Genomic DNA, 22,994 nt, shown 5'->3' on the forward strand with positions numbered 1-22,994 from the left:
GTTTTCATGCCCGGTTCCCAAACATTTGCCTTTCCCCGACTCTCTCCCTGTTTTTCCCTCCCAAAGCCTTCAGCACCCCCAGGGTCCGCGTGGAGAACAGCAGCCGCAGGGACACGTTGCAGTGCGAAGCGCCGCGCTGGTTCCCCCGGCCCGCCGTGCGCTGGACAGCCTACAGCGACGCCGGGGAGTGCCTCCCTCACGTTGCCAACACCAGCTACGAGCTGAACGCTGAAAACATCACTCTGAAAGTGGTTTCCTTTCTGCACAACGTTACTGCTAATGCCACCTACACCTGCGTGATTGAAAACAGCATTGCCAAGGCTACAGGCAACATCAAAGTGACAGGTAAGAGTTTAACACCACCCAGAGACCACAGGCATGGGGGAGGTTAAACACTGCACCTCTGTGCATCAGAGGGTTCCTGCAGCACTGCCTGCCCCGTGTGAGCCATTTCAGTCAAGGAAGGGACTGAAATCCACGGTTAATCCAGGCCTCTCTGTTCCTGGGAAGAAGGAAAGGGTCTGTGTTTGGCCCTGCTATTTCAAATGGGTTTTTATGGTAACAGTTGCTCCCTTGGCACGGGGACAGAACTGCTAGGGAACGGGAAGGAAGGACACACTTCAGAAGAATGTATTCCTTCAAATGTTAACCAAAAGCAAACCAACCAACCCATAACCCCAACTTCTGACACTTTCTTCAGCCAGCTCAGCTTAGATCCATTTTGTGTGCCAAACCAGCAGGGCCCTTTAGCTCTTACTAATGGCAGTCGCTCTGACTCCAGCCCACCCATTTGATTTAAAAGACTGCCTTATTCACAGGAAAGCAAACCTTCCAAAAAGCCTGGATATCTTCTCCTGTTCTACATGAGAAGGGCTATAGCTCTTCTACAGCAAGGGCTTCACAGCAGGGGGTCTCCAGCACAAGAGACAGGGTCATCAATATTCAGAAAAATGGGGAGGAATAAATATATACACTTGTTTTGCCTTCTCTGATGCGCTCCTCATTCTGGTATCCTCTCACTATTCTTTTGCTACAGATTTCAGCATTACAAGGGGGACTGACTTGCAGCTGGTGAACCTGAATGCAGAGTCTGTGTCCTCCTCCCTTCCAGCCTGTCACTGGGTGCTTCTGCTTCCCCTGTACCTGCTGTCAATATAAACACTCCATAAAACAATCAGAAACACTCTGGACCTGCAGGTAAGCTTGGAAAGGGAAACTCAGAAGCATGTATGCTCAGTATAAGCATATGTAGACCCTCTTGCTGAGTGTGGTTACAGATGACTTCTCTCAATCCTGCCAGAATGGGAGGACATCTTTCCCCTGTGCCCATCTGTTATGACCCAGACTGGGAGCCCAGAGAGTTGTAAAGGTTCTGTGATCCCCTCGGGTTGAATGAAGGTGAAATGACATCACATGACCAGTTAAAATGTTTTACTTGAAGTAGAAACAGCTTAAACTAGGAAAAGAATAGTAAGCAATGTGGTCTCTTGTTCATAAATCAAGAAGAAAGAAAAGAAAGGAAAGAAAAAGAGGGAGACAGTTAAAAAAAAAAAAAATCGAGATTATCAGAACTGAGACAATGCTGGAACCTGGGGTGGTAAACTTGGGTGGTGGGTGAGCACCTGGTAAAGTTTCCTGTGGCCTTTTAAGTTCATCTTATTGTCTGATTTGCAGACTAGAGGCAGGTTTTCCATGAACTCATTATCATGAAGGATGAAGAAAGGTGGAGCATGGGTTCTGTGCATGAGTTGAGGTGGGGTGTGTGTATGCATTAACCCTTTCATCCAATTGAGTCAGTGGTCATGATCTCCCTCTGCCACCCTTACTTTTCCCCCAGTTACCACCAGTTTGTGCTGCCTTCATGCTTCTCAGGCAACCATTCAGCCTTTTGGGTCCTTCTGGGGCAGATGTTTTGTTCTTATCAGGCTTTTAGCTCCTCTTCAAGGGCACGGTTGCTAGCAAGGCCTGCCTGCATCGTTCATACAAAGTGTCAGGCTTACATAACAGAGCCAATGTTTAGTGGTCCTTGTGCTTGATGAGGAACACTTGTACAAGGCTTCAATTCCTACCATTGGTAATACATGGGAGTGGGGACATGCGTCCTTTGATACACTCCACACTTCCTTGGGTGACATTCCTTAGACTAATCCAAAGGCCACAGCTTGTCCTTGAGGTTTTCTGTGTCGAATGTTTGAGGCATTTCTTCCTTCAGTTCTTTACACCATCCTTTCCCCATCCCCAGCTTTAGGTCCCTCCCACAGGCTCCCTGATGGCTTCTCCTATCACTTTCTGCAAGAGATTCTTCTCTCACAGCACCAACTGTTGTCTCTTACTTGTCCCCTCATTCTCTTTTCCTTCCCTTCTCAAGCTTCTCTCTGGCCCAAAAGACTGATGTCTGGCTTGCTGCTCTGTGTACCCTCTGAACCCTGGCTACACTTCATGGCTGCAAGGCAGTGTGGACTTTCTCCTCTCCTTCTTCCCAAGGTCTGCTGCAGTACAAGCCTTGCTTGCACACGCTTTACCCAAACTCCGCTGCACAGGGCAGTAACTTCAATAAATAGTACCTACTACAGACACCTCCAACAGGGCTAGAGGAAGCTGAGCAACCCTACCTAGACCTGCAATAAGGCAGACTGTAGACAGTCAAAGACAGGTCAACTGCCTTTAGTATTCATTGACTTCAGCGTGGGGTGGCAGGCTCTAGAGGTAAACTGGTGATGAGCTACAGAAAATCAGCTAAAAGGAACATCTCTGTCTTTCCACACAGAACAGTTACTACAGCTACCCTGACAGCAGGGCATGCTTCATGCTTTCCTCCCTCTCGGGTTGAGAACTTCAAGAGCTCCTCCCACTTCCAGAGCATGTAGTAGTAGCACAAACATGAAGCCAGCTGATTTGTCTTGTATTATTATTTCTTATCCTTGCCAACAACAGGATACTTTGTTTGGCTTCAGAAAGAACGCGAGGAATGCGATAAGGAGAGTTGCATAAATAAAGGAAAAAATCTGATGATCACAGGAAGAAGATGTGTTCTCTCTGAAGTAACCCAGTGACCAGAACTCTGATCATAGGCAGCTCAGAGACAAACTGGAAGAGGGTTTCCTGCAATACTTGTGAGAACTGATCCTTCAAACTCAGAGTTCTAAAAGGAAACACATCTTAATTCCCCCTGAACAGACTGATTTGTCTCTCTCGTTGTCTCATGATTCTCTGAATGTACTAATAAAACTGTAAATAAGACAGCCAGTTAAAATACTCAGTCTTCTCAGAAGACTATAGTCAAACTCCCCTTCTGAAAAAGACATTGCGAATGGCAAAACATTGATGGATTAAATAGCCAACAGGCTTGGAATAAGTGTTAGGTCTTCAACCTGGCAAACAGCCTGTATGAGGTCTGAGGATTGCATTTGTAATGTGAAATTAAAGAGTAAAATAAAAAAAAGTAAATAAAATGCTGAGTAATAAGCGTGGCAGCAGACAGAAGAATAACATGCATAATGAGGAGGAAAAGAGGAAGACTAGTAAGATACTACTGGAAAGTTCAAATTCAGAAGTAAAAACAGTCACTAAATATAGTTACAAGAGAGACAAATTTGCCTTTTTTTGTTTTTAAGTAAGTCTCTGTTATCTGGCACTTCTTATCTATTTCTGTCTGTTACTATGTTATTGATATTACAGGACTACTTTCAGTTGCACTTTTAAATCAGATTTTGATCTTTTAATTTACATCACTTACAGTCAACGTTTTCCTCAGGCTGAAAGGGTTTTTTTTGTTTGCTTTTTTTTGTTTTGTTTTGTTTTCTTGGGGGAGGGCAGAGGACAAGCTTCAGCAAAATTGTTACCATTTCACAGAAAGCTCCCACAGAAAAGAAGACTGTCACAGCAAATCTTGTGTAGACCTTTGCCTTAAGCTGCTTTGACAGCTTTCTTAAGGATGGAGTCTCAGAACTTTCTTGAATGGTGGCATCTGTCAGGTCTTGTGCCTATCATGCTTTGGTCTCAGAAGCAGCCAGCAGGCCTTGAGGGAAGATACTTGACACATGCTCAATAAAGCCACTACCTGAAGTTTAATATAAGGCTCAAGAATGAAAGGGGAAAGGCAGGGGGACAAAAAAACCCCAGAACAGTAGCTGTTCAAATATGCTCTCTGCACACGGAAGAAGGAGAGGAAGTAATTCTGTGTGGAATTTACTAGCCTGCAGCACAAGATGAAGGATCTGGATCTTATTTTGCCAAAATCAAGTGCAGAACACTCAGTCATCACAGCAAGCAGATGGGAGAGGAACCACTTCAAATGGTGACCTCCCACGTGTTGCACTGGTTAGTCTGCTGTGCCACTGTGGCTACTGGCACGTGGCCTTGCAGCCATCCCCTTCCTGATCAGGAACAGACAGGCAAGCCTGTAACATGTGAATTTCACAGAATCATCTCAGTTGGAAAAGACCTTGAAGATCCTCCAGTCTAACCATTAACCTCACTGACAGTTCCCAACTCCACCAGATCCCTCAGCGCTGGGTCAACCTGACCCTTCAACCCCTCCAGGGATGGGGACTCCCCCCTGCCCTGGGCAGCCCATTCCAACGCCCAACAACCCCTTCTGCAAAGAAATACTTCCTAAGAGCCAGTCTGACCCTGCCCTGGTGCAGCTTGAGGCCAGTCCCTCTTGTCCTGGTGCTTGTTACTTGCTTAAAGAGACTCATCCCCCCTCTCTGCACCCTCCCTTCAGGGAGTTGTAGAGGGCGATGAGGTCTCCCCTCAGCCTCCTCCAGACTAAAGTCCCCCAGTTCCCTCAGCTGCTCCTCATAAGACCTGTGCTCCAGATCCTTTTTTATTTTGTACCACAGCTCACTGCCTTCCTCTTTGTTACCAGCCCCACTGGTATGAGTGGGGGTTCAGGCTGCTGTTTAAGCTGCAAGATAATGCCCATACAGTCCTGTGATTTAGTATCATGATTTAGTTTCCAAACAGTAACTTACTTCCCTTCTCTTCTTGGAGGAAGGAAATGCTTTAAAAATATTTTAATAATTTCAGTCGGGTTAAGAAGACTGTCCCTTGTGGCAACTGTACATTTTTGCATGAAGACAGTGAATGATCTGCAAAATGCCTGGCTCTGGTTCATACACCGAGGATCTATGTTCTGCCTCATTTCCCCAATTTAGCAAGAAATCCCTAATACTAAAATATATACGGTGTTATTTAAACTGTATTTTAACAGCTTTATTTAGTAGATACTACCACATGAAATACACACATGTGTATGCCCTAGGCCCAAAGCAACTTCTATCATGTAGGAAATATGGAACATCTCTCTTCCAAAACACAGCACAGTATGGCTGGTGGCAACGGTCCAGAACGACCAGTCAAGAATTCCACGAGTTGCAGCAGCTTCTTCACTGTACCTTTCACCCTGTGCTCACAGGTCTGTCCTCCCACAGGAAAGGAGTAAAAAAGACCTCCCAATCCCAGTAGGTATTTCCGTAATTCCTCTTCCACTGGGAGAGCTGTTAAGCAGTGGCTCCCACCTGGCAGTGACTAGATGTTTTCCTAATCCTCTTGCTGTTCAGATAGCTTAAGGTGCCTTGCTCAACCTCCTCCACATTCAGGCACAGCAGGCTCGGTCGAGGTCCCACTTGCGACACAAACTCCACTTCACCGCACCGGAAGTTTCTCAGCTGCAGCGAAGCTAAAAGGGAAAGGCACAACTTGGAACAACTCAGTACAAGGCTCTGTTCTAGCCCACAGCTGTGGAAGTTGCTGGGGGAGGAAAGGCCTTGTAGCAGCTGCTTGGCATCTACTAAACCCCAAAGGACAGCATGATTCATGAATCCAGGATGTAAGCAGATGAATGCATTAGGCCAGAATCCCTCCAACTTGGAGGAAACAGATATTCTACACTGTGAAATGCTGTGAACTATGCGCTGCTCGCACAGCTGATTCACCCAGCTTTGGATCTTCTATCAGCAACCCGGCCTCACAGACAGGGTTACGTGATGGCTGAAAAATAATGTCTCCACAGCAGAGCATCCTGTGGTGAGCTTAGCAAATCCACCCCTGCAGCACCTGGACGTGTACTCAAGTGCTAGTGTTAGCGCAAGCAGCTAAATAATTTTCCCCTAACACAGCTGCTGCACAGCTGTGGCAACAGGAGCTCAGACATCCATGAATTCAAAACTCTTTAGCACTTTAAATTCTGTGGCCATGGGGACAATTTCCAGGTCTAGTCTCGACTCTACCTGCTGTCCCACCTAAAGCTAAAGCCCACTTGATTCGAGAAGTTCGCACAATAAATAACTCTGGCTGGCCAGAATACCACCCCCATCCAACAACTGGGAACCTTGCTCTAAAACAGCTCTATGCTTCTGTGTAAAGTAGAAAAATTCATATACAGTACTGTTGTAGATAGTGACTTTTATAATATTATTTCTTTATTTGTGTAACCATTGTTCTGCTAAGACACACCTTAGCTCTATCGTACAGAATTCACAATACCATAGAGATTCTCCAGAGATCTTGCTTTGTGGGCAGTGAGGGCAGCTCTCCTTCCCCAGCCTGATGAGATGGTTCCTCCCTTCCTTCTCACACTAAATATTACAAAAACCAACAGTGGTTGCTTACCAGGCTGCAGGATCTTGGAGGGCTTCCTGTTGAGGCTGAAATCCAGCAGGATAGGGCGACAGATGAGGGGACTCCTGCACAGGTTCCTTAGGTAGCAAGCAATGAGATCCTCAGGTTCCTCTACACACTGAGGAAGGAAAGGGTGTGTTGCCAGGCAGGGAGTCACTGGAACACTCACAGCCAAGGGAAATCCAGTCCAGCTGAGCCTCCAGCCCAGCACGCTGCAGTTGCTGCCAGAATAACCCACTCACCCCTGTGCCAGTAGCTTCCCCGTGCTGAATGGACACACTGCCCCTGCTCTGCACACAGTTCTGCAGAGCTTCCCACTCAAGCAGGCTCAGACCCAGCATCGCTCCCACGTGCTGGTTCTTGCACAGCACCAAAGCTTCACCTGTTCCGTCCTCCACCAGCACCCTGTGGAGAGAGCAGGCAGACTGAGATGTGGAGAGAGGTCAGGACCATGCCCAGCTCCCTCACAGGGCTAGTGTCCCACACAATGGATCTTATTAAAGAGAGAGGGAGGTTTCATAATAATCACAGAATCATTTTGGTTGGAAAAGACCTTGAAGATCCTCCAGTCCAACCATTAACCTCACACTGACTGTTCCCAACTCCACCAGATCCCTCAGCGCTGGGTCAACCCGACTCTTCAACCCCTCCAGGGACGGGGACTCCCCCCTGCCCTGGGCAGCCCATTCCAACGCCCAACAACCCCTTCTGCAAAGAAATACTTCCTAAGAGCCACTCTGACCCTGCCCTGGCACAGCTTGAGGCCATTCCCTCTTGTCCTGGCACTTGTTCCTTGGTTCAGGAGACTGACCCCCATCTCTCTGCACCCTCCTTTCAGGGAGCTGTAGAGGGCCATGAGGTCTCCCCTCAGCCTCCTCTTCTCCAGACTAAACCTCCCCAGTTCCGTCAGCCGCTCCCCATCAGACCTGTGCTCCAGACCCTGCACCAGCTCTGTTGCCCTTCTCTGGACACGCTCGAGTCATTCAATGGCCTTTTTGGGGTGAGGGGCCCAAAACTGAACCCAGGAATTGAGGTGCGGCCTCACCAGTGCCGAGTACAGGGGTCAGATCCCTTCCCTGTCCCTGCTGGCCATGCTATTGCTGACACAAGCCAGGATGCCATTGGCCTTCTTGGCCACCTGGGCACACTGCTGGCTCATGTTCAGTTTGTTCACATCTGGGAAGACATGACAGCTCTAACTTCTGTCTTTGTTGTTGTGTCCCCATCCCATACTTGATGGGATTTTTCCCCTCCCCTCTGTGGTGTAATTTGTTCCCTCCTACCCATCAACTCCCACACCCAATCCCTCCAGCGCTTACCATGCACTGGCTTGCCTCACGCCTGTGTGTGATGGACATGGTGGACTGTGTCGGGTGCACTTCCCCTGAAGGAAGAGTAAAGCTATAGCTAAGTATGGGCAGGTGTAAGAGAAGGGGAAGGGCCACTGCTTCTGTTAACCCTCCCCTAATCAAATATGCAAAGGATTAAAGAACTTCACTGCCTTTGCAATGAGTGTCTTGGGAAAAGTTGGTATGGGGAGAAAAAACACCCGCTGCAAGGTGCTGAACCCCAACAGCAGTGAACACGGGAAAAGCAGAGCATTAACAGAGTAGGAGTCTCCCCTTCAGTGTCCTCACTCCACCCCCAGTCCCAGCCACCAGCCTGCCTGGCATCAGACACATACATCTAATCAGTTGTCACTCTGGTCCCTTTCTAATATGCAAGTCCTTTTCAGACACTGGAAAAAGAGATTTTGGAATTGGGGTAGGAACTCTTATTTTTTCTACATGGTAGCAAAGGATGAGTCAGAGTAGAATATCTTCAAGGCTTCTCACAAATTCTCTCTGTGAGAGCTTGAATACCTCTTTGAAGGTGCTGCTGCAAAGCGAGCAAACCCACTGCAGGGACAGAGTCCGTACACAGGACAAGTGGCATAAAATCCGTGCCTGGGGCAGGTTTTGCAGGTGAGGTTGCAGGCTGGATAGAAACACGAGTGAGGGGGATGAGGCTTCTCCTGCGGGACTAGAAGAAACAGGAATGTGAGAAGCTTGGAACACAGAAACCTTTCTTGGGACACTATTAAGGTGAGAACAGAACCTGAGCTCACCTGGAAGGAAAAGGTAGGTGAGAAGCTGGCAGAGATATGATGCTTACACAGCTGGAGGCAATGTATGTGCAATAAACATTATGGAATCTGCAATATGAGAGAGTAGATGTCAGAAAGAGCTTGTAGAAACCAAACTGCTCAGTTTTCCTGGGATGGTTGGGCTGATCTTCATCTGTAACATGGTAGGAAAATAATTTGTAGCAAGTGATTGAGAGACACAAAGGTATGGACAAAGGATGAGGAAAGGCCACATGAGAAGAGAGATTAAGAGACAGTTTCAAAGACAGTAAGAGAGGTCAGAGCTGTGGCCTAGATCAGGGCTCTAAAGGCAGGGGTACCTTGAGATTTTGCGTTCCAAGTTCTGGAAGAGGATCTTGGCTCCAGGTAGCAAACCCCAGAGATGCTGCAGGTAGGTGGCAGCAATGTAAATGTCCATCACAACACCGGAGTCTGGAGCAGCCGAGACGCTGAGCTTGAGGCTGTGATCAGCAGCTAGCAGACGCCCTGAGGAGGCACACACACACCATCAGCTCACACACAGGTAGCACTGTGTCACCGAGCTAGAGGTGTTTTCCCTCTCATCACTATGAGGCTATCACTCTTCCACCTCACACATCTTACAGGTACACTGTTCCCAATTCCCATCCCCAACACACATGCAGTGTACAGTTTCCCAGCCCTCTGATGTGCAACAGGATGCCACATCCTGGCACGTTTCCACTATTCTCAGATACAGGAGTACAATTAGCCTAGTGACCTGTGCAGACCTCTCTGAAACGGAGAGAAGCAAGAATCAATCTGTTGTTACCTTGCAGGCTGTCACAATCTCACCTTTCTGCTTTTGAAGGCCGACAGCCATGGATGGCTTCTCATTCTTGGGAGAGGCACACAAGGTTCTCTCCACTATCTCACCAGAGAAAGAAACAAGGGAACCTGTGAAACTGAGAGCAGACCAGGATTTCTGTCCGGGCTGAAGACAAAGGCAGCGGAAGAAGGCCTGACTTCAAGGCCGCCACAAAGGACAGGGTGGAGTGCTGTTGCCTGAGCCTGGTTTCAGGGGATCCTGCCTTTGACCACCTGAGCTACTGGACTCAGGGCAGCTTGCTGCAGCCTACCCCACCCAGCTACAAGAGGCCCCTTTAACTCACTTTCTGCTTCTTCAGGATCAGCAGTGAAGAAGAAAAAGGGAAAGGCATTACAGCCTTCCCATCTGCTTAACTCCTAATTGTTTTTCTTAATTAGAGAAAAAAAGCCAAGCAAAGAAAAACTCAGTTTACCATAAGGCACTGGTGAAGATTTCAGTGTGCACACATATCACCCCAGATTAAACATGCTTTGAACATGCTTCTAACCCTAGTATTTGTCTACGCTAAAACAATCAAGAAACAAAAATCATCACATATTTAGCCTCATTTTCCCTGCTGCGCCTGTTTCCACTTCTGAGAGGAATTTAGCAGAGGCCTTTGGGACCTAGTCCACACCAGTAGCAGCTCAGACTTCTGGACACCATTTTGCAGTCTTGACACCTGCAATCCCTTTAGCTTTGATAAATAGGATGGGGACAGTCTGGACTACTTGCACACAGGAAGATTTCCAAACCATATTTCTAGAGTGGATAATTAATTGCTGTTTAATGTAGTACTGTCTCCAATAAAGAGGAATACAGACACATTCCCCAGAGACATGGCCACAGGTAATTTGGGGCAGACCAACATACCTGTTGCGAAGTATTTCTGGAATGGAGGTAATTCTCTGGTCCATGCCTGTCAGCAACAACTTGGTTGCCAGCTGGAAGTGGGGAAGACACAGCCTGAGATGGATTGTAGTTTATAGCTATCTCCAGCCAGAGCAGTAATGGCAAGCTCTGCATGCTTAGAGCTATGTCAAACAACTGATGCTTCCCCCCCCAATTAATTCTGAGGCAGAAAAATGCAGCCAATGGAGCTTAAAGAATGGTCTCATAAACAAGACATTCCATATCGACATTTTTCTGGCTAGCTCTGGAAAGCTCTAAAAGTCACCCGTGAAAGCCCAGAGCAATAAGGCACCGCATACCTGGCGCTCCGTCAAACAGGAGATCCATGTCTCATGCTGTAAGTGCCAGGTATCTTGGACAGGCAGGCACAGCGGGCAGGATGACCTGCTCAGGAACTTTGCTGGCACAGGTGGAAAACAGAGCTTGTCAAACACTTCCAAGTCCTGAGAGAAGAGCGATAAGGCAAGAAAAAAGACTATTAAAGGAAGGAGATGAAAGCTAAACAGGAAAAAAGGGCCACTGAAGGATGATGGTTTAAAGAAAAAAAAAAAATCCACTGAACTTAAACTCTGAGAATTTTAACCAAAGACAGAACTGAAGCAGTTCCTTGGCAAGATGGATGGGAATTCCAAGCCTCGAAAAGAGCTTAGTTGCCCTCTGACTCCTTGATTCCCACGTGGCAGTTCAGAAAAAGTCTACAAGAGGAAACAGCAAGACAACCTCTCTCTTACCGAGCAGCAGGGCACAGTGAAGCGATACAGCCCATCCAGGTGCAGAAATGGAAACCATCGTAGAGACTTTCCCATAAAGAGCAGCAGTACCTGGTGGGGGAGGGGAAGGAAGAGAGAGAGAAAAGGTGTTGAGAAACGTTAGGAAAAAGGTAGAAAATGAAAAATACAGGAAGGAGAGAGCAAGCCCAGCAGAGGATATCTTGATTGAGAAGTAAGGTTAGCACCATCAAGGGTAAGATAAGGTGGATGCATTTACAGGGAGGTGACAGAGAGGAGATGGAACTCCCATGGGGTGGCACAAAGAAGCTGCCTGCACAAACATATATCTGTATCCAACATAAAAATAATTTTCCCACTGATTAGGAATCTACATAATTATCTTTGAGAAGCCAGCTCCCAGCCTCAACAAATCACACCCCAAAGCTGCCTCCTGCCTCACTTCTTGCCGTCTCAGGTCCTCTTCACCATCACAGCCAGTCTCCTCCAGCTCTGGTAGGCTCCCAGTTTCTCTGGGGTGGCTCCAGAGCTGAGGTCTGCCCAGCCACAACACTGTGGATTGGAAACTGCGCTGTAGCTCCTGTCCTTCTCCATCTTCTTCTCTGCGTAGTTGGTAATTGCGTAACATAAGACCTTCTTTCTGGGTAACCACGAACAGGCGAGATACACAGCTGGTTCTCCCAACGCTGCTGTGGCCTCCCTGACAGTTCTCATCTCGGTCAGTATCTGCCTTGGGATCCTCCAATTTCAGCATTTTTGCCTTTGGGGTTTCCATCTCAGATGTTAAGCTGCCATCAGCCTTCCTCCTCAAAGAAGAGCTGGTTCCACTCCTAAGGCTTTTCTGGATTTGTCCTTCAGCAGCATGGAGAACCTGAACATCCTCAAAGCAGAACTGCACATAGACACTGAAACAAAAAATAGTAGCTGTGAAATTCTGGGTGTATTCTGAACAAAATGGAGACGGTGGGTTTGTTGCTGATAAAGATGACCTTTTCTGCCAACAGCAGAATTGATACTATGGACAGATACTATGCTGATAAACAGCTTTACCATCATCCAAAATAGCTGTAGAACTGGAGGGTGATGATTTGACTTGCACACTGAATAAAGGGACTCACCTGCTCTTTTTCTCCCTCACATGCTCCAGATTTGCCAGGTGCTCCCAGGAGGGAAAATCAGTCTGAAGGAATCTCTCCACTACAAGCTGATAGCTTTCCACCTGCAAGAGCGATCCTGCAAACACATCAGAGCAAGGAGCTGAGTTACTAAAAAGAGAACATAAAACCAGTCAGCTCAATTTCCTCATTTTAAAGTCATGAGGCCAGGCAATGACAGCTCAGCATCTCCATACCAAGTCTCCTCTTCCTTGTTCGGGAGCCGGATGGCAGCACAGCAAAAGCTCAGCACTCTCAAATTTAGCTCAGTGGGACATACCTATGAGAGCTGTACAGGCAAAGGGGCTACCATCCTTATGGGATATCACGCAAGGAAGTGCACTGCTCTTGTCCTGCAGCTGGAGGGAACTGCTCCTGGAGGAGACTCTCAGCACACCCAGTAGTATCTGCAACAGCAAGGAAGCTGCAAAGAGCACCAAACACTTCCTATCTTTAAAGGCCATAAATCAAAGTGTGTGTAGAGCAGCCCAAATTCAGCCTGTGTTCAACACACCACAGATGAGAAAAGCAGTGTCATTCCCTAACAGGAGGGACAGGTAGGCATCAGACAGTGCTGGAAGGCATGGGGGGAACTGGAAACTCTCAAGACACAGAGAGGAAAGGGAACAAGGCACTTACCAGGCGGGGCTGGAAACTTCCTGCTGAGAGTGTGCAGTAGGACCAGGCCAGTCTGCGATTCAGCTCCTGGGTGCCCATGTGCTGTGCCTCCAAGGGGGAGAGCAGTTGGGATGGACTGAAGCCTTCCCAGCTCTTCTCTTCTGCCACACGGCAAACAGCAGACAGGGATGGGGCCTGGAATGGGGGGTTCAGGCTCAAATACTAAGTAAAAAGAAAGAAAGAATGAACCAGAGGAGTTTCTTCTCATCAGATGAACAGGAAACATCTCACAGAGCATTTACTCACCTTCTGCAGGGGACAGTGATGTATGTTTTCTAGGATTTCACTATAGATATCTCTTGCTTCCACTCTATCTGGCACCATGGCTTGCAGAAGGGGGACAAGGAACTTCTCAGCAGCTCCAGGGTTTCGGTGCGTAGAGCTAAGCAACAGTCGATGGCGCCCAAAGAAACAGGAAAACCTGAAAAAAGAATTATGACAGAAGCATTAGCAGTCCTTGCTTTTTAGTGAGTTTAGCAAGACAGGGATTATCTCTGCTTGTTATGAGTGAATGTAGGAGAAGAACTAAGGAGAGCACAAAAAGAACATGAAGTGATTATAAAAGAGGAACTTTAGAGAGTGATGCAGATTTGTGTCAGGCAAGCAGACAAGGAACAAGAAAATATACTGAAATGGACAGATTGGCAAAGTCTCAAAACTCAAGTGGGCAAAAAACCCCAAACCATCCAAACATAATTCCCTCTAAGTCACACATGCATTTTGGCTAAGCTTGATATAATTACTCATATTAGGTGTACTTGGGTCTCTTTTACAGGATGCAAAAAAGTCACCAGACAAAAGAACCACAGGCTGCTCTTGCTCCAATATTTTCCTTGCACTGCATTCCTTTCAGAAGTTTAGCTTGCTGCTTTTGGATGCCTGGAAGTGATCACACTGCCAGTCAAAATACAACTTACTAATAATAAGAAAGTGAACTCAAATGAAAAGAGATAGCAACTAACTCACTGGAACAATTTTCAAGCAGTAGCAGGACTTAGCAATCACATTTAAAGAAAGTGAAAGAGCTAAGAAAAATTGAAACTTAGAGCTAGAATCATTCCCAGGGCAAAAGTGAAGCTGTTTTATTAAAAGCATAGTAAAAATTCCACAGTGCCAGTAAAGCACAGGAAGACTGAGCATTCCATAAACTGCTACTTTACTGCTCAAGATTAAATATATACATTTTAGTTTTTAAAGTCCAAGGCAGCAGTTACAGTGATCTCCCATAATTATTCCAGAACAAACACAAATATTTTCACTAACAGAAGCCAGAAGTAAATGCAGAAACCAGCCCACAGTTGTTATGTGAACAGAGTGCAGCCATCAGGGACAGCAAGAAGCCATCTGGAAGACCCAGAAATAAGCATGTGTGGGAAAATCTGCTAAGACAGAGGCTCTCAAATGAATGCGCACACTCAGAATATCTCAAAGTGATAGGCTTAGCAGCTGCTGCTGCTCCTGTGAGCAGCCAGGACACAAGAGCCTTTATCTTGGTTGTGATTTTGGTTTTTTTTGTATCAGCAAAAGTGTGGCCAGCAGGGACGGGGAAGAGATCTTACCCCTGTACTCAGCACTGGTGAGGCTGCACCTCAATTCCTGGGTTCAGTTTTGGGCCCCTCACCCCAAAAAGGCCATTGAATGACTCAAGCATGTCCAAAAGAAGGGTGGCGAAGCTGGTGCAGGGTCTGGAGCACAGGTCTGATGGGGAGCGGCTGAGGGAACTGGGGGGGTTTAGTCTGGAGAAGAGGAGGCTGAGGGGAGACATCATGGCCCTCTACAGCTACCTGAAGGGAGGGTGCAGAGAGATGGGGGTCAGTCTCCTGAACCAAGGAACAAGTGCCAGGACAAGAGGGAATGGCCTCAAGCTGTGCGAGGGCAGGGTCAGAGTGGCTCTTAGGAAGTATTTCTTTGCAGAAGGGGTTGTTGGGCCTTGGAATGGGCTGCCCAGGGCAGGGGGGGAGTCCCCGTCCCTGGAGGGGTTGAAGAGTTGGGTTGACCCAGTGCTGAGGGATCTGGTGGAGTTGGGAACGGTCAGTGCTAGGTTAATGGTTGGACTGGATGATCTTCAAGGTCTTTTCCAACCTAGGTGATCCTGTGATTCTGTCATTTGGTTGTAGCAGCAGTTTCCAGGTCCCGCCTCAGTGCCCACCTCATCTGGCCAAGCAAACCATGTTGGCAGGCAGACTTCCCTACAGTGCTTCCATAGTTCAGGACAAAACTTCCTAGGCAGGAGTACGTGAGCACATATTCTGCGGTGCTGCAGCTACCTAAGAGCAGTAGGCTTATTGCACACACACTTGAAAAACGTACAGGATTTTCTCCTCGGAGACCGGACATGATGTGAAATCTAGATAAATGTCTTACTTAGGCCAGTAAACCAGAAGCGATTGCTGCTGCTATTAATATTCAAGCACAGTAATTTTGTGAACCCTTGGTCTAGAAGACACCCAGGTAGCTTACAAAGCACATTTACACATAGTCTGACTTCGGAAGAACTGTCCTCACCTCTCCTCAAAGGTCTCCAGGAGGCTCACCAGCAAGAGGTAGAGTGGCATACCAAGATTATAGCGGAAGAGCAGCTGTAAGTAGAGATTTCCTGAAGAGGCTGGCGGCTGGTAGGGGGTACTGAGCCTTGAAAAACTCTTCAGCACAACAGTGCTGCTCAGGCAAGCACCAAGTACAATGAAAGGGAAGGATACCAGAGGCTTCTGCAGGAGGTGGACATCGATGAGCTGAGATACACAGACACACAACTTCAGAGAAGAGACAGTTTGTCTGCCACAGCTCCCCAAAACCATCACCCCATCTGAAATCCTCTGTCACTCTACTGGAATGTCTATAAACCCAATGGGCCTGAGAAACTTAGCACTGCCTAAGAAGGAATCATATAATAATCATTTTGACTCTCATGACCAAACCTAGACAGTAAGATACTCAATTTTGTTTCAGATACTTGCTGAAATAATTCCAATGTTCCCATAGTCTTCTGCTGACCCACACACTCATAAGCCATCCCCAGGGCCTGAGTCTTTTCCACTGAATGCTTTATGCCTTATCTCCTCTTACCTCCACACATGCTCCTGGTCGGAGTCCACGTGCAAAGTTCAACAACTGCTGGTAAGCAAGGCACAAGCAGACTTTGTTATCCAGTAAAAAGAGACCAGCTTGGCCATTGAGTATTTTGGTGACAGTTCCCTGAACAGAAGGCAAACAGGAAGTTATAGGAGTGTAGAGAGTCCCAGAACAGGGACTCCTAGGCCTGAGCAATAAAGGTATAAATTAATGATGAAAATAAGACCTTGCAGGCCAGGTGTGGAAACCCTAGAGCACAAGTGGGTGAAGGCTAACCCTAGGAATCCTTACCACATAGGAGATGATCTTGGACTCTTTGGTTGATCTTGGCCTCTCCTCTTCAACTCCCAGCTCCAAGGAGCCACTGAGCTGCTCAGCAGTCTCAAGGGAAGAAGACTGAGTGGATTCTCCTTGCCAAGCACTGTCCAGTGGCTGCTCTCTCACCTGCTCTGCACAGTAGGGCAGAAGGCAGGAAGAAACACTGGTGACAAACATCCTCTGTCCAGATTTCTTCAGGCTGGACATACTCAGGCCTGTTACTGTGTACCTGTGACCCAGCTGGAGGATATGATGCCATGCCAGCTGGTTGGGCTTCTAGAGTAGAGAAACCAAAAGTGACATCAGCATCTCCTGCAATGGAAAATATTCTCCCCAACCCCAATAAGCCCACCCAAAAACCTTTTCCTTCAAGAGGACTGCCTCACACCCTTAGCAAAAGGGTGCTATCTGCAAGATGTTCAGGGACACTGCAACTGTATGAGGGAGGAGGGCTGTATTTCTGCAGGGCACAGAACTGGACTTCTTACATACAAGGACTATTGTAGGTTGCATGGAAATAAATAAAAAAAAAAAGAATCACTAGTAAAAGAAAGAATAAATCGAACATGGAAGTCAAAGGTAAGCTTCAAAGAATTAATCAACTAGCACATACACGGTTGCAGACGGTGAATTTGTAAGCAAAATTCCAAGGACTTACCTGTACCAGCACAGGGGCCCAAACAGCTGAGGTGAAGCACTTCAGAAACAGAAAGAAGAACGTCTTGTGGTGAATACAAAGGAGAGGCCCGAGTCTGACCAATTCACCTGCCACAGCGAGCTTTGCTCTTTTCTTATATGCAATCCTAGAGGGCAATTGAGGAGGTAAAGGAAATCAGAGATGAAAGAAGATCTTGAAAGTATCTCAAAAGTAAAATAAACAAATATGCAGCATGCACCTTCTGGAAGTAAAAGATCCAACAAGGTAACATGGACCGTCTCTCTGAGAGGTTTTCAGAACAATTTTTTGGCTACAAAATTCTTACTTTTAACTTTTATATACAAAATCCCTTTGACATTTTAAAAAACCTTAATATTTGAAGACAGCAGGGTTGTGTTGTTCAACACAATTCCTATGTTCCAAGAAAACAGCCAGGTTACAAAAAGCTTTTCCACAAATTAGGAAGCTAATTATAGGTCAAAAGCAAAAAAGTCACATGCAATTCTTAGCAGAAAGCAGAATTCAGCTTTATAGACTCATGGAATGTGACACTGTGGAAGCTCTATAAACAAAAGAGGCCTGAAAATAACAATGAGTCTTCCTAACAAACTTGGCACAGGGTGAAAGAACAGCAAACCTGAAAGCAGAGAGGAGAGAGAGGTGACATTTCTTTAGTCATTTCTGTCTGTCACTTCAAACTTTCATTTCAAAAAATGAAAAAAAAAATTCATTTCAAACAAACAAATGTTTTTCATTTCATTTGTCATTTTCGTTTTCAACTCCTACTGGACTGGAATATAACCACCCCAGTCAGTCTGAACAAACCCATTCTTTATGCTAAAACATAGAAACAATTATCCAACTTTATGACTCTTTTTAAAAGAAATACCAGGATGTCCACACACACTAGTACCAGCACTTTATTGGTAACATTTTTAACGAAGGAACATGGAAAACTTGTCAGATATCAGGCAACAGCAAAGGAATTTTATGTTAAAAACCTGAGATTGTACACTGAAATATGGAAATAGTTTTCTTGTTTAGAAAGATCTGTTGAGCTAAATAAAACACTTAAGCTTAAAGTAAGTTTCTCACAAGCAAATAAACACAATTAAACCAAAATAAAACTAAGAAGAAACTAAAGCAGACTGACGTTTTATTATTATTAAATTACAGAGAGTATAGAGAGAATTCTCTGCTCAAGAAGATAAAACATGACCTTGCACAACCTGAAATTATCAACTTCAGTACGATTTTAAATTCCATTGGCTACATTTTCACATAATATAAGTAGTATTAGCTGGCATTTAACTGGCACCTTATCTCAGCAATCTGATAAGAACTTGACCGATGGTGTCTATCAATTTCATATTAGAATCTATAATTATTGTCAATAGTGCTTTTTGTTCACTGTAAATAAAAAAAAAAAGAGTTGTGCTAATCAGAAGAGTGAATTTTAACCTCAGTGAAAGTTGAATCATCACTTTGTTCTCTCATCTGTTCTGTAGTATCAAAATACATCAGGAAATAATTAAAATTTGTCTCATTTTGTCAAAATACAGAATAAAAACTTCCAGTAAAGTCCTGGGAAACAGCTGATAAATGAAAAGTAGCTTTATTGGCTAACTTCTACTTCCACCGCTCACCATATTGCTTCTACCTCAGGCAGACACAGAATTTGGCTCTTCCTAAGCTAAGTGCTCTTCACGGCACCTACCACACCAGAGCAACTGCACTACGATGGAGCGGAGCACGCTTGGTGTTTACCTGGAGGTGAGCAGTGGCTCGGCGGATGCGAGGTAGGTGACTGGAATGCTGTCACGCACTTCCTTTGTGAGATTTACTGGCACTGGATCCGCCAAGATTTCCACATAACCTGCTGCACTACGATCCGTCTGTGGTATATACGACCAGCTTGGGAAGAGGAACAGTGACTCCAGCCACTCAAGTTCAAAATGCAGGAGCTAAGGCAAAAGATAATGAGATAAATGAGATGAATTACGGTTTATTTTCTCAGCTTTACTTACAATGTTCGTTACTAATTTGCCCTTGCATGCACACCACAAACTCTTGTTCTACTGCTGAGCTTCATTACTAAACGAGAGCACTGTTGTCTGCCTGCTCTCTGCCCGCTGGAGAGCTTCTGTCCTTCCAGATGCAAATCTGGATTTGCTGAGGTCTACAGGTAGCAGTTCCTGGGTTACAGTCACACCCTCCCGTCAAGGTGATAATTAATTCACTGCAAGGGCTTGGTTATTTTCACACTATTTTTCTAAAATTCTCACTTGCTTTCTTTTCCCTGTATTTTCAGTTAGAAGTTCATACCGATACAACTTTTTTTGTCTTCAACTCCTTGAAAAGCCCAACCTCAGTGCTCTTTCATCACCACGCTAAGGGTTACCATAGACTTCCCCTGTAATGAACTTCAGCTGCCAAGCAAGCTGTTATTTCCTGAAAGTATGTGATCAGTGCATTGCTGAACACCCAGTACAACTCTCCAGAAAGTTATTTCTGCTCCACTAGTTGGAATTCAATAGAGGGTAGTGCTATGACCTCCAGTTCTCCCAGGCCACCTCCTACTGCTGAGAATTGAACAGAACTGTACATTAGGCTGCCTCTTTTTTCCAGGCCAATGCATTCAATATTTGTTCTCCTAGTGATGACAAATTTGACACATTCTATCCTCTCTGCAGGATCTGAGCTTGCTATTTTCCTGTCTGTTACACAGTCATGTTATTTCCCTCACTTCAGACTTTGGCAGATCATCTGAAGGCCCTGGTGATCTGTGGCACTGCCCCAGAAGTAGGAATAAAGACAAAATCCCTCAAACTCAGGACATACCTCACAAGGAATTATCCCAGTATGATCTTTCACATATAGGCAACCATCTACCAACTTCATGTTGTCCTCTTGCCTTCCATCTGTTAAATAGCCAACCAAGATCAAGTAAGTCCTTGGCAAAGGACTCTCCATGGGTAAAGAACTTTGTCCTTGATGAGCCCATTCTTTAAATTCATTAGTGCTCCAGGTCAGATGGCTGCAGCACGCCATGCACTGCTGACGCTGTAGGTCAGAGATGGAGATGAAACTGGAATGAAAAGAAAAGCAAGACTATAGAGAAACCCTGGTCTGCAAAGTTTGGGAGTTACAGTAATTGCCGCAGTGGACAAAGCTTGACTAAGGCAGAAGAGCCTTAGCTATTGGCACGCTCTGATGACACCACATGGCAAGAATCAACCCATTCATTGGCATTTATCAAGGATCTCTCTCAGCTCAGTCAGCATGTTCGGCTTGAACATCCTCTCTGAAAACAGACACCCTTTGCTACTATGGTCACCTGAGCAGGCATGTGGAAGACTTGAAAACAAAAAAATAAAACTGAGAGTTGATAAAATGGAACATGTTTTCAAGTACATGTGGGGGGAGGCAGGGAAGGAGAACAGTTATTAGTTTAGACATTTTTGACTTGAATGGGAGATTCTGTGAGAAAACCCCAACAACTGCTCAATACAGTTTACATATCAGTAACAAATACAGGCAAATACAGACTAATTTCACCATCTGGTGCTAAAATCACTGAACTGTAGTAAAAGCAAGGCTGAACAACTTCTAGATGAAGATCATGACAGTTTTGGAACAAATTCTCTCCTGTGGATAGCACACACAACACAAAGCTGAGAGACAGCAAGCCAGATTATTAGACTAGGCCTTCACTAGCCAAGCTAGCCCTGAATCTTTCCACCTACCCTCCTGGCTTTGGGGAGAGGGGGGAGAAGGAGATGTAACATCAAATCAACCAGATGTGAAGCCATCCACAGTTCAGCATCTGTCGTGCTTAGACTGGCCACAGTACCAAATATGGGAGAACTAGGCAGCATCTGCAGTAGATTCTAAGACTTTTCAGTGTTTATACAATCATGGCAGCATTCATCACTGTTGTTTATATCCTGGCTCTCTGTGCTGGAGAATTAACAAAAGTCCTCTGTCCATGTTAACATCAACACTGAAAGAGTGAATACAAACTCGTCTCCAGCCAGTGATTTTGGTACTTGTTTCCAGTGAGGTTCACTGACAATTTTAGGTTCTGAAACTGGAGCTTTATTCACCACACCCACTTGCTCAGTAGCAGGACATAATCAAATTCAGAGAGTATGAATTTGAAGAGTTTCACTGTCAAGTGTCAAACGTTCAAAGCCAGAAACCAGTCTAGACGAGTGATGGGTGTGCATCAGCAATAAATAGTATTTATATATGAAAAAAAGAAAAAGAGATATATTTGTGCAGATACTTCCATTGTGTATTTGGCAGGAATATGAACAGGAGAAAGATTAGCTGAAAAGGACATAAACCAACGACCCTCTTCTGGTGCTCCAGAGCTTGATGGTCAGCTGTGGATGTAGTATGCTGTTCACAAACAGACCACTGGCCTCATACAAGTATCAACCACCTTAAACTCTTCTCTGTGAATTCCCCTGAATATAAACCAACCTCTGGATAAATATAAAATACAGTAGAATATAGTCTACAGAAAAAAATATGGCTTAGATGAGATCAGTTTAGCTGGTGTGAAGGCCCTACCACCTACATTTATAAGATATTAATATAAAATTATTTAGTCCCTAATCAAATCCAGTTGACCTTTGCCCCCAAGCCAGCTGTTTCAGGGGTTTTAATAGCCATTCTCCCATATGCTGGAGCAAGAAAGAAATATATTGGATAGAACTGGTGAGTTAAACCTTCCAATTTAAATCTCTGCAAGTTGCATGTTTTTCATGATTGTACACAGCCAAAAGCCTTTGACCATCTAAAATACGAGCCCGACTACCCTGGATTCCCGCCCTGTGAGAGCACAACCCTGAAAACAGACCTGTACTGCCCAACGGCCTCGCAGACCATGCCCAGGACCAGCCTCCTGAGCAGACTAGCAGGCTTCCACCGGGAAGCTGCCCTGCAAACGCCGTGCAGCACAGCAGCTCGTTCTCAGCGAGCTGCCCTACTTTGGTTACACGCTTTACCTACCGCAGACTAGCGGATACGGTGCTTAATCATACCGCAAGAGCGATCGGGGGCGCATCGAAGCCAAGAGAACTCATGCGGTTACCCGTCCTCGACATCCCTCCCACACCCAGCATCCGGGGCTGCCATCGCACAGCAACCACCGGCACTCGCCTGGCGCAGCCGGCAGCTACTGTTGCTGCTGATGCAGCCGCAGTGCTGAGCTCCCGGGAGGGCCATGCTGAGTTCCCGGGAGTGCCTCCCCGGCTCCGCTCCACCGGCCGGTGGCTGCAGCCGGGCCCTGCGCGGAGAGCGGGCTGGGGCCTTCCTCCACAACGTGCTGCGCATGCGCGAGGGACGACAGCGGCACTGGCGCCAGAAGGACCCCCCCCCCCACTCCGACCTCTCATCTCTCTCCGCCCTTCCTCTCGCTTCCCCTCGGTCACCTGTAGCCGAGCGGCAGGTCCCCGCCGCACGCGTTCCGCAGGCACTGCAGCACCGCCTCCAGCAGCGGCAGCTCCGGCCCGCCAGGCCCCTCGCAAGCAGGGAGCGCTCGGCGGGCGAAGTCCCGAGCGGCCTGCAGCCAGCGCTGCTCCTAGGGAGAAGCAGAGAAACGGGGCTTCAGCGCCGTGCGGCGGGGAAGGCGCCCGGAGCCCCCGCCTCGGGTCACTCACCGCCGCGCTGGGCTGCGCCATGACAGCGCCCAGCCGGGCCGCGCGGCTCACGGCGTTGCCATGGCGACGCGGCGGCGGGAAAAGCGCAAAGCCCGCCGGGAGGGGCCGCCGCGCCGCGAGCTCGTCGCTCTCCGCCTCCTCCCTCCCCTCCGGCCAATCGCCGCCCCCGCTCGGCGCTTCCTCCCACTCCCCCGGCGGCGGGCGGTCCCACGCGGGCGGGCGGCGGCCGC

At 46.8% G+C, this 22,994-nt stretch overlaps 2 protein-coding genes across 4 annotated transcripts in view; one reads left to right on the forward strand and one right to left on the reverse strand.

The window, feature by feature from the left end:
• Nucleotides 1-5,121, forward strand: part of VTCN1 (V-set domain containing T cell activation inhibitor 1) — a 16,010-nt gene extending 10,889 nt beyond the window's left edge. The window contains exons 4-5 of one of the 2 annotated variants that reach the window (XM_074897030.1): nt 67-345; nt 1,013-5,121. In XM_074897030.1, the coding sequence (XP_074753131.1) occupies nt 67-345; nt 1,013-1,158 (425 nt within the window). In that variant the 3' untranslated portion in view covers nt 1,159-5,121. The remainder of the gene's footprint in view (nt 1-66; nt 346-1,012) is intronic. The other variant, XM_074897040.1, reaches the window with a different exon arrangement.
• An 81-nt stretch (nt 5,122-5,202) lies between these two features.
• Nucleotides 5,203-22,868, reverse strand: CTC1 (CST telomere replication complex component 1). 2 transcript variants are annotated; one of them, XM_074896987.1, is made up of 24 exons: nt 22,765-22,868; nt 22,537-22,685; nt 19,937-20,183; nt 18,863-19,059; nt 17,096-17,240; nt 16,411-16,713; nt 16,114-16,242; nt 15,553-15,779; nt 13,294-13,468; nt 13,009-13,209; nt 12,650-12,776; nt 12,334-12,448; nt 11,658-12,120; nt 11,219-11,308; nt 10,787-10,930; nt 10,449-10,519; nt 9,563-9,672; nt 9,070-9,235; nt 8,732-8,818; nt 8,487-8,646; nt 7,944-8,008; nt 6,867-7,029; nt 6,616-6,742; nt 5,203-5,683 (listed from the first exon to the last, which is right to left on the reverse strand). In XM_074896987.1, the coding sequence occupies exons 1-24, from the start codon at nt 22,783-22,785 to the stop codon at nt 5,505-5,507; spliced, it is 3,861 nt and encodes a 1,286-aa protein (XP_074753088.1). In that variant the 5' UTR covers nt 22,786-22,868; the 3' UTR covers nt 5,203-5,504. The 2 variants fall into 2 exon arrangements, with proteins under 2 accessions (XP_074753088.1, XP_074753098.1); XM_074896997.1 differs by lacking the exons at nt 22,537-22,685; nt 22,765-22,868 and adding an exon at nt 22,115-22,408.
• Nucleotides 22,869-22,994: the final 126 nt, after the last annotated feature.

Source organism: Athene noctua, chromosome 1 (assembly GCF_965140245.1).
Source record: "Athene noctua chromosome 1, bAthNoc1.hap1.1, whole genome shotgun sequence".
NCBI lineage: Eukaryota > Metazoa > Chordata > Aves > Strigiformes > Strigidae > Athene > Athene noctua.